An 11,600-nucleotide genomic window follows, 5' to 3' on the forward strand; every position below is an offset into this window, starting at 1 on the left:
AAAAATAGCAGCTGGAAAGGAGTTCCCATTGTTGTATGTAGCTGCTTTTCTGCCACAGCAATTTGCACAGCAGAGCCTCTGACGTCCTCGATGAGGATATTACTTGGCATCTGCTCCTGACACCCCTCCTACACCAGGCACCCCTTCTCTGCTCAGCCACAGCTTGCAGACTTGGCATCTCCCAGCTCACCCACTTGTCCCTCACTGATACCTGGATGGTCAATCACAGCTCAGGGTTAGCTGGTCCTCACCAATCTTCCTTTGGTGTCCACACACACTCAAATAAAAAACACACAGAAAGCAGAGCAGTAACTTTTTTGCTAAAATCAAATGGCCTATAGATATGTCACTAAAGGCAAAAATCAGCTGGACATGAAGTACTGTGGGCTATGTCCTGGTGCTTGGGTGTGCATGGAAGCCCAGACCATGAACACACGAAGCCATGCACCACACACTGAAGCTCACGTGGGTGTCAGCTTGGCTCCCAGCAAGCCCTCCTGTGCACTGCACTGCCCTGCCACAGCCCCAGGTGACACACAGGCTGGGAACACTCCCCGAGGGCACAAACCCAAGCAAAAGCTAAACATTGTTCACTCCCACAAGCTATTGCAAGTCTGAAAATAAACCCACTCCAGTCTCCTAAGTTGCTGGTAAAGTACTTTCCCTTCAAAATTACTTTATATGGAAAAAGGGAAACCTTCCTTAAGCAACATCTAGTCATTTTAGCTGGCAAGGCCTCAGCTGCTCCCTCCCAGGTCAGTGCCCTGTGAGAGGCGGCAGCAGACGAAGTGCAAGCAGCTCCTGGCCTTCCCCACTCCCAAAGCTGCCTGCTGCTTTCTGTTGGATTTACAAGCCTCCTCCTTTACCTTCTTCTGAAAGCATTTCTCCTCCTCCTGTAATGTCTTTGAAGAGACTAAGGAGTTACAGAAGGAAGCTCCAAGACATCCACATGAAAGCGGACGCTGTGTCTGTTTGGACGCTCCCCCTCAGACTTCAGCAGGCCCTGGAAAGGTGGCAAGCACGAACACAGCTTTGCCCAAAGCCCTGGAGATCTGAGACTGAGCCAGAGTGAGGAAGGGCCCTGGGCCACCATCACTGTGCCATGGAGCAACTCCTGCTTTCCACACCACTGGGCTCTGCGTGGTGCACACCACTGCCACTGGAAATCCCAGCCCTGCTGTTTTACCATGGTTCGGGAACACTGCCTTCAGAGACCTTGTGCCTGAGACCTTGTGCCTGACCTTCACATCACAGAATCATAGAACAGTGTGGGTTGCAAGGGACCTTAAAGATCATCTACTTCCATGAGCTAAAGCCTGGAAAGAATGTAAAAAGCTTGCAGTGGGAGACACAGAAACAAGGCATGGCAGCATTTATGCATGGAAAAGCGAGCAGGGCTTTCAGAAATCTGACCTGATTAGACTTGTTACGTGGTAATCTCCTATTTAGTTCTAACCTCAGCCAACCTCAGCCCAACAAAGGATTAAATGCATTTTTTTAAACACAGCATGCCTTTCCAGCAACAGAAAAAACAAACATGGGGTGGAATTTGCTGATCAGTAATCATTCCTTCCTAGTGAATTTGGGTATGCTGTGTTGATTGAGAATGAAGACACAGGTGAAATACAGGATCCTCCTGGGCAGTGAAGGTTTTGCATAGCCCCCAGCATATTGTTGCTCTCTAGGGCTCTGACAAGTAATATATTAAACAACTTCCATAGTAGATTTTAGCACAGTAACCATAAAAACTCAAGCTCCAATGAACCAAAACCTTTTCCAATAATGAAATTCCTTTTAGGTAGGAATTTATGACCTATGCTACAGCAGTGGAAGCCCCCAAAGTTACCCATGAATTTTAAATTACCAGCATTTTTGAATAGTGAGAGCAATAAACAGCAGTGTTCAGGAGTCAGTCATGAAACACAACAGAGTCCAGGAAGGTTGGACACATTTAAAAAAGGAATTGTTAAATATTCAAAAGCAGACTGTCCCCAAGTGTAGAAAGACCAGGGAAAAAGACCAGCCTCGTTAAACAGAGAACTTAGGCTGGAATTTAGGGGAAAAAAAGGAGAATCTATCATCTCTGGAAGAAGGGTCAGGTAAAGTGGGAGGACTATAAGGATGTTGTGAGGTAGGGAGAAAATAAGAAGGGCCAAAGCCCAAGCAGAATTTGATTTGGCTACAATTAAAGACAACAAAAAAAGTTTCTATAAATACATTGGCAGCAAAAGGAGGGTCAAGGAGTGTCTCCATCATTTGTTGAATGCAGAGGGTAAGTGTAGTGACAGGGGATGAGAAATAGGCAGAGGCATTTAATGCCTTCTTTGTCTTCAATATCAAGACCAGTTGTCCTCAGGATACCCAGCTCTCAGAGTTGGATTGGTGATGGGGAGATGCGTTGAAGGCCCCATAATCCATGAGGAAATTATTAGTGGCCTGCTGTGCCAGTTAGACACTCACAAGTGGGCCCTGATGGGATCCACCCCAGAGTGCTCTCCCACAGACTCTCAGGATCCAGCACAAAAATGCTGGTAAGATCCACCTGCGAACGCGATGTTTCCTTTGCAGTGGAAGACAGCAGGTAGCAGGCCACTGCTGCAAGACCCCCACTCCCACCTGATGAAGAAACTCAAACCAGATTCCCAGAAGAATCAGGGAACTCGGTTCATTTCCAACCACAGACAACTTAGCAAAAACTTTTCTAAATCTCTCCCCAACAAAGACAAAACCACTCATAAAATGTGTGTATTCTTCTAAGTCCCTTAAAATTCAAAAAAGGAAGAATAGGAGGAAAGAACTAAAGCAATCTGAGCCTCTTGTTAACAAATCTAGGAGAATTTCTTGCAAAATGTGCCTGGCTATAAACTATATTTTGTGGTGTCTAGAGTTGGGAGCCTTTGTACTTAAGGCAGCTGTATCAAGAGAAGACGAGTTAATCTCAGTGATAACAGCAGTCTGCCAATTCCCACAAGTTTTTTTCCCAAACCCCTGTTTTTGCTCTACTCTGGTAGTGGATTAAAAAAATAAAACAAACCACCCTCAAAACTAAGATATTTCCAGCAAAGCCTCAACAGTTGAATTTGGATGGAATGAGCCAACAGATGTGATTCATGTTCCTTGTTTTGAAGTTGACCTGTGGAAACCTGGCACTTCTTTGTCTGCAGCACAGACGTACCTTTATGGAACAGTGGAGCATCAGCAAAGCAAAACCACTGATGGGGTAAATTGGCAGGAATTTGGGGGGGCAATGTATTTGCCTGGGGCAGTCACAATCCTACTTCCATCAGCCTGTTCTTTCAAACCCTGTGGACAGCCAAGAAACTTCGCACCCACCTTCTCCTGAGCCCCAGAGCTGATCTGTGGCACCTTAGCAAAAAAACCCTTCCAGGAGGGATACTGTCTGGGCTTCTGGGAAGCCAAAATGATACCTCCCTGGGGGGACAGCACAGCTCCAGTGACTGGGATCTCCTTGCGAGTGAGACCTAGACAAGTTTAATGCTGGTTACAGTCAGCTTTAAAAGAATCTCTCCTTGTTCTGCTGTTCATCTGTAGCCTGTGGGAGGGAACCTGTGAGCCCTCATCATTATAAGGAAAAGCCCTTCACGTTTCCAGTGCTGGGAAAACACTTTCATGGAGCCGCAAAGTTTTAAACCACATTCAGATGAATAGAAATAAAGCAGACTGCTTGGCAAGCCAGCAAATTTACCCTTCACACAGAGAGGCCCGGAGTTTCTACCCCCAGGAGGTCTTTGTAGGTAGGTACAAAGCAGCACCAGTTCCCCGGAGAGTGAAACACTGTCCTCTGAAGTCTGCTGAGAGCTGCTTTGTGGTACACTGCATTTGGGCAAGAACAGGAGTTTGGCTTCCACCAAGAGAGAAGTGAGCATAACACAAAGCCTTGAATGACAACAGCAAAACAACCTGGAGACCCCAACCCTGTTGGAACAAGCATTAGGAACTTCAAACCATATAATGAGGCAATTTTGGCAGTATTTCCAGCAGTCACAACACATCTCTCAAAGTACGTATTTGCTGGTAGCTAAATGATAAGAAAGACTCAGGGGTATTTTTCCTTTCCTGCACTGGTTAGGCAACAAGTCAGTGCCTGGTATTTTTCAGCTCACACATCATAATCAGAAATCCTGATAGCTTTTTTTTTACGGGGGTTGGTGCTTTGAGGTTGCTTTTCTGCCTGGCTTGAGCTGAGCCATGCAACCCTAATTCTTTATGCCAGCTGGCTTTGCACGGCAGTGGGTACCACAGTCCTCCTGCCCCAGGTCCTAGCTGGCTGCAAACAGCCTCAGTGTGTGCACTGCAAATTGAATTTCAGCCTACATTCCTGAAGCCACCAGCTCCTTAAGAGGCTCTTCTGAACATCTGTGCACAGCTGTGTGACAGCAGTGACAGAGGGCAGCTCCCCAGCTGTCAGAGCAGCCTCCCCTCCTGCCAAGGGGGCCACCAGAGGAGGCACCCCAGACTGCCTGTACCTGCCCCACCAGCAGGCTTCTGCTTTGTGTCTGGACCTGCCCTGCCTGCCTGCAAGACCTGGCAGCAGACCTGAGCTGCATTTTCATAGGCAGAGAGCAAATAGACATTCCGTTTAAAGGCAGTGTTGGAAAGCAGATGGAAAACTTCACAGCATCTGCCTCCTGCATCCTCAGCACTGTGATTAGCTACAAAGAGGCTGCTGGGACACACAGGTAGAGACGGGATGCAGAAGTGGTGCCCTGAGAGAGAGCAGGGCAAACCCGTGGCCAGCTGTGAGTGCAAGTGTGAGGGCAAAGCAGGAGCCCAGCCAACAGGGTGCAGCATGGCATCACTGCCTGCTCCCCCAGAGCAAAAAGACAGGCAGCTTTTTCTGCTGGCACACCACCAAGAGCAGCCAGCCAGCTTCAAGGAGTTGGCAATCAAGCAGGATGCCTTTTTCCAGACATCCCCAACAGTTCTGCCCACATAAAACTCACTCCAGAAAAGACCAGCTGGATCCCTCCATCTGCCAATGCAAGGTAGAGCAAGGGTTATTTCCGTCCTTTCAAACTCTTCTCAACTGTGTCTTCCTTTGCCCTCCAGCAGGAAGTTTTGGCTGCAGCAGAAATACCTTTTTCTGCATGACTTCATGATTTCTGTACAAATCACAGACATCACATCTGAGAGGTCTAGGAAACAATCAAGGACAAGGTCAAGGCGAATTCTGCAGGGCTGAGAATGTGCTCATTCCTTTTGCTATTTAGTATCAAAAAAGATCCAACAGGATGTGCAAAACAAGCCTTCCCTCTCCAGCTTCACTTGAACAAAAAAAACAACAAAAAAAATCCCAAGAGCAATCAAACACAGCTAGGACCCACTGCTGGAACCATATGCTTCCGGCTCTCTTCTCAGATGTTCTCTTAAAGGCTGCTCACTCTTGGACTGAAAGAAGGTGGTCCTTACAATCCAGCAAGGGCATGCAGACACCTCAGAGCCCATCTGCCACAAACAGGAAGCCCAAGTGCCCTGTCACCCAAGGACTGCCTTCTGTGCAAAAACTATCACACAAATGGCTGATCCTGCCTGTTTGTGGTCTCCCTGTGCTGGATCCCACCCTAGATAGTGCCTGCATCTGTTTGTGGTGGGAAATAGCAAAAGCCAGAACTTCCACTATTTGACTACCACAGTATTCAGGTCCTTCTAGAAACCTAGAAAAACGTGGTCTCCTATCTGGAAAGATACTGGAAAACACTCTGTCCTGTGAGGCTGATAGGATGGATGTTCTCTCCTGTTAGTGTTTCAAAATCCATGTGGAGATTACAGCTCCCCGCCCTTCCCACCCAACACTCCTAACTGCCAGGAGGCCCTAAGGGATACAGAAATACTTCCAGATGTTTAACACGGTTGTGGGATGAATCCCTGCCTCTGCTGCAAGCCACAGAGCAGTGCTTATTGCCAGAAGGTCCATGGCACAATGAAGGTTCATGCAGCCAAGGGAAATCTCTGAAAGGTCAGTTGTGATACCACTGCTGAGCAGCCCACATCCATCCTGCTCCCTTCCCTGAGATGCCGGGTCAGAGCTCTCCCAGCAGCAGGAGCCAAAAGAAGACCAGCACCCCAGAGTGACAGAGGACATTTTGCCAGTGGCTCTACACCACACGCTCCAGTGAAGTTCTTAAACAGGTAACAGCCCGTAAAGGTGTCTTGCTGCAGATCTGCACACTTGAAGAGACCTTCTCCAAGGAAGGGATGCAGTTTGTGCATGGAATGGCTGTCACACATTGAGACCCTTCTTCAGAGAAGCTGCTGCTGTAATGATCAGAGGACAGAAAAAGTGTTGGGGGACCTGTTGGGGGCTGGCAGGTCAGTGGCCTTCCACATGCCCTGCCCAGTGGCTCATGTTTGCATTGACCTCATCAAACTCTATCTCCACAGTCTAGATCAAAGCCCCCCAGCATCCAGTCTGGGACAAACACCAGAAGTGTAGCCAGTCTGGGCTGGGACAGTATCTTACAAGTATCAGTACCCGTTTTGCAACAAACTCCCAAATGACTTTGGGCAAGACAAGTGAGAACACAGCCTTCTCCTCAAGTACACACATGAAGCATGACATCTCTCAAACCTATCTGCTCACTTGTCTGGGCTGTCAGAGCCAAGAAGCAGCACACATTTTAGGGCTACTGAGGCCAGAAAGGAAAGGCTCCTTCCAAATACTAGACAGAGGCACAGACTGAGGCCATTCTCGTCTCATTCCACATTACCTTGAAGGCTGAAATTCATCCCCTCCAAGAGTTAATACTGTACCACATTGTTTCTGGCTAATATGTAAACCCAATGCTTTGGATAAGGTTTGTGAAAAGCCACACGGGGCATTTAATGGGCAACATCAAAGTGCATAACCCAATCCTCACCCAGTCTTTCATGCCTGCCTTGGGAGTTTCAGAAACATTTTTTTGCAAACATACTTGGCCTCAGTTATGAGAAGCAAGAGAAGGAGGAGGTGGAGGTTGTGACCTGCACATACTGTGTTTATGAGAACACTCCTCCACCAAAACTGCACTGGCGCTGCAATCTTGTCCTTGAGATGTTTAGTATATGGTTTGCAGGCTATGTCCTATCCCTCCCTCCCAGCAAAAATCACTCAGAGGCCAGAATTTCTAGTAGAGGCTCCACAGAAGAACAATTTCTTCCTTGAGCACCATCCCTAAGAAAAAGCTTGGGATGAATCAAGCTCCTGGTTGGAAATGCTGGAAGTGCAAACCTCTACGTGCAGCTCACAGGAAAGTCACTGCTCGTTTTCATTTCAAGCCAAAGCAACCCAGTGAATGTTGGCTCTGAATTTCTGTGGCTTTCACATCCATTCAATCATTTCCTTTCCTCTCTGCTTGCAACCTTCCTGGGCAGAACACTCCCCTGGATAGCTCACCCCTTCTGTCCCATCTCACAGCAGCTCAAATTGCAAGCTTCGGGCAAAGTATGAAAAGTGGAGGCGTGTAGTTACTGCACCGCTGGAAGCCAACAGTGAGTGCTCAAGTTCCTCTGCGTTTCTGGAGCTGGTCCGAAGTGTTACTCCAAGTTTAGGCAGCGCCATGCGACTGGGACTCTCCAGTCCATTTAAGGTGGGTTTGAAATCATGTCCATTTTACAAAGAAGCACCCCGATGGGACAGAACGGCAGGAGGAGCACTCGGGAGGCGCAGCGTTTCGCCCGTGAAGCCGGGCAGCAGAGCGGACGTCCCCCGTCCCGCAGCCCGCCCGCCCCGCTCCCGGCCCCGCACCTTGCTCGCAGGCTCCCTTGCTGCGCTGGCTGATGGCGGGCTCGCCGCGGCTCTGTGCGCGCAGGCTGGCGGCGCGGAGCTGGCAGCCGCTGCCGTAGGTGAGCCCGTCGCTGCCGCACACCGGGTAGCGGCTCTTGCAGAGGCACACGCCGGGCGGGCCGGCGGCGGGGAGCGCCGGGCCGCCCTTGGCCTTGCGGCGCTGGCGGCTCTTCACGCACTCGAGGCCCGGGGCGCAGCGTCCCCCCGCAGCGCCGCCGCCGCCGCACGCCTCGCCCTCGCCGCGCCCGCACTGCCAGCAGCAGCCGCAGGCGTCCCGCACCCGGCCCAGCGGGCAGCCCCGCGCCGGCAGCGCCGGGCACCGCGCCGGATCGCAGGGCCCGCAGCCCGCCGCCGCCGCTGTGGCCGGGCCGGGCACCGCCAGCGCCTCCAGCAGCAGCGGCAGAAGCGGCAGAAGCAGCAGCGGCATCGCGGAGGGCGGCATGGCGGCACGGCGCCGCCCGCCCCCGGCAGCCGCTTAAGCCGCGGCGGGGAAACCCCTCCCCGGCGGCGCCGCCCCGGCCCCGGTCACAGCCACGGTCACGGTCACGGTCACGGCAGCGGGGCACCGCCGCCATCCCGCGGCCGCCGGACCCTCCGCACCGCCGGCCGGACCTTCCGTACGCGGTCCCTCCCGCTTGTCCCGCACTCAGCTCTGGCATCGCCTCTGTCCCCTCTTCTTCTTCCAGCAAAACGGGACCTGTGGGAGCGGGTTGACAGCCGGCTGAACACAGCTGTGCCCAGGGGGCCAAGAAGGCCAATGGCATCCTGGCCTGGGTCAGTAAGTGTTGGCCATCAGGATCAGGACAGAGGTTGTCCCCCTGTACTCGGCACCTCGAGTGCTGTGTTCAGTTCTGGGCCCCTGACTACAAGGGGTGCTGGAGCATGTCCAGAGAACGGCAACAAGGCTAATGAAATGTCTATCGAGAACATATCTTATGAGGAGGGGCTGATGGAGAAGGTTCAGGGGGCACCTCATTGCTCTCTAGAATTCCATGAAAGGAGGCTGTAGTGAGGGGTGGGCACTGGTCTCTTCTGCCGTGCCTGCAGTGAGAGGGTGAGAAGAAGAGGCTTTAAGGTGAGGCACAGGAGATTCAGATTAGATATTTGGAATTTTCTTCCACTGTTAGGGTGGTCAGTCGTTGGAATAGGTTGCCCTGGGAGGTAGTGGAGTCACCATCCCTTGGAGGTGTTTAAAAGGCATCTGGATCTGGTGCTGGGTGATGATTTAGTGGTTTAGGGGTTACAGTAGTAGTGCTGGGTGGATGGTTGAATTTGATGATCTTAAAGGTCTCTTCCAACCTAGATGATTCTATGATTCTTGCCAGCCACCCGTGCTCAGCTCACAGCCATTGGCTGTGGGGGGCTGCAGAGGTGCAGGTGAGCCCATCAGGTTCCTGCTGTAATGGAGGCAAGGAAGAAGAGGAGAGCTTTCTGGTTCCTCCCTCCTTGGGACAACATTGATCCTGCTGCCTTCTTTTACCTTAGCTTGTGGCTTCTGCAGTGGAATGGCTCTTGAAGGGTCCTCTAGAGTGGGGGGCTGTTGCCACCAGCAGAAATTGGGAATATTCCTCAGGCAGCACTGGGCAATGCTGCCGGAGTCTGTCAAAACTGTGCCCTGAAAGTGCCAAACCCAAAAAAACGTGGTGCTGATAAACCCCTGGGGCAGGGGCAGCAGGGCAGCACAGAGTGCTCTCTGTGCCCTTTCACTCATTCCCTGCCCTCATGCCTGCCTGTGCCTGTGGGAACTGCTATCTCCTGCAATGCAGTCCAGGCCGAGATGATGCTCAGCCTTGGTTCTTCCAGAGCCTGCGCAGTGGGGGCTGCTTTGGCTCTCTGGGGAGGAGAAGGACAGAGGTAGTTGGTGTCCCTTGCTGTGATACTGAGGGATGTGGCACTGTCTGGTTTGGGTTGCCAGCAGCTGAGCCCTGCTGGGTGGCCCCCAGGTCACCGTGTCCTATCCCATGGAGAGAGCAGCTAGAGCTGTGACTCAGGCCAGCTGAGAGGGGCTGTAGATTCCCCGTGCTCCCAAATCTGCTCTGGACGGATTGACCCACTCATGCCTGTTCAGCTGCTGACACTATGGGAATGGGCTCCCACCACATGCTTCCTTGGCTCTCTGAGGCTCAGCATGAGACATTCCTCCATTTCTCCTGGGACCATGGTATCTGCATACATGTCCTTGCATTTCTCCATTCCTCTCACTCTGGAAGTGCTCCGTGCTGTTCTCCTGGGAGAAGGGCTGCCCTCATACACAAACAGTATCCCAGATCGGAGGATTTTTACTCATTTTGGTTGTTGCTGTGCTGTGTTTTGCTTTGGTTTGGGTTTTATGAGTTATTCACTAGAGGAGTGATGGAAAGGGGTGAAATGTACAGATGCACACATCTGTCAGTTCTAGCTACAAAAACCATTTTGCACAGTTCACGTCTTTTCTCTGTCTCCTGGCCAGTTGCCAGGCATCTCCCTCACTGGCCCCTAGATTCCTGTTCATCAGAGTATCACAAGCCCAGATACTCTTGGGCAGAGAACCACAGGGTGTTTAATTAACCTGCAGTAGTTTACCAGAGCAAGCCTTTGTGACATGAAATCACTGTCAGCAGTCCGCTTGGCAGGAGGAAGAATGTAGCTCTGAAAAGAGGACATCAACACATTTCCTTTCCTTTCTTCCCCTCGAATTTTTTCCTTTCCATGCCAGGCGGGAGGCAGTGCCCTTGCCTGTGCTTGGAGCAGTTTTCCTCACAGGGAGGAGACCTTAGTTCATGCTTTGGTGCAGAAGGACCTCTAGTGTCCTTTCCCAGCTCATTCTTTGGCATCACTGCTCTAGCTCGGTATCTTGATTTCGAGACTTTCCTACACACTGTGGAAGGAGATATGATCCGCAAAGTGCTTGTAGGGAAGCGGCTGAGAGATAAGGCTGGGTGGCTCCTCTCTGGGCAGAAGTCAATTACTGTATGCCCCAGGCTCACCTTGTTTTGCTTCCATGGATCCTCCACACCCTTTTTTCTTCACCTCAGGGACCCCCGGGTGCCTTTTCGAGCACCACAGGCTGCTCCATTTAAATACATTAGATGCTCCTGCTGTCTCAGTAATGAATTTTCCACTGCATTTCAGTGAACGCCAGTATAAATCTCTAGATTTGTGTTGTGCTTCTTGAGACTTTTGTAGAGTGCCCCCCCAAAATCTCTGCTTAGTATTCAGCAGCATAAAATTCTCATAAACAGATTGAATTTAATTCATCAGTGGCAGCTATTAGGAATACAACAAAAGCGATCTTTTGTGTTTTGATCTGTTTCATCATTCACACGGGTATCCCTTATTTCATCACCAAGATTGTCCTGCATGCATCACTCCAGTGAGACAGTGTGGGAGGTGGGGCAGGCAGGGTGGTCTTTCTGGGAGGGAGGAAGCTCGCAGCGTCTTTGAAGGCGGGGGAGATTTAGCAGAGACTATGTGAGAATGGAAGCAGATGTCTTTTAGATGGTGATGTATTTCCAAACCGAGTGTTGCACTTGCAGTTTGACTTCCCCCAGCCAAGCAGCCCCTCAGGGTTTCCGTGGGCTTAGTTGGGATACAGCTGAGCAGCAGAGTCGGTCTCTCGACTCTCCACAGGATGGACACGGGCGGGTCACTCTCCGAAGTGAATAATAAAGTCAAAGGGCGCATTCTCCACATGGAAGACCCCGGCATCCCTCCACTCGCCTTCTGCTTTGCCCTCTCCTCCCACCCGGGCAGCAGCAGCTCCGCACGCTGAGAAGAGCCGGGAACCCACCGGAGCCCAGTAGCTCACGCCTTTTCACCGCAGGAGTCAGTTTCCCAG

At 51.2% G+C, this 11,600-nt stretch overlaps 1 protein-coding gene across 2 annotated transcripts in view; it reads right to left on the bottom strand.

The window, feature by feature from the left end:
* Nucleotides 1-8,240, bottom strand: part of IGFBP7 (insulin like growth factor binding protein 7) — a 15,468-nt gene extending 7,228 nt beyond the window's left edge. For both annotated transcript variants that reach the window (XM_069013024.1, XM_069013025.1), the window contains exon 1: nt 7,745-8,240. In XM_069013024.1, the coding sequence (XP_068869125.1) occupies nt 7,745-8,225 (481 nt within the window). In that variant the 5' untranslated portion in view covers nt 8,226-8,240. The remainder of the gene's footprint in view (nt 1-7,744) is intronic.
* Between the last annotated feature and the right edge of the window lie 3,360 nt (nt 8,241-11,600).

Source organism: Aphelocoma coerulescens, chromosome 4 (genome assembly GCF_041296385.1).
Source record: "Aphelocoma coerulescens isolate FSJ_1873_10779 chromosome 4, UR_Acoe_1.0, whole genome shotgun sequence".
NCBI lineage: Eukaryota > Metazoa > Chordata > Aves > Passeriformes > Corvidae > Aphelocoma > Aphelocoma coerulescens.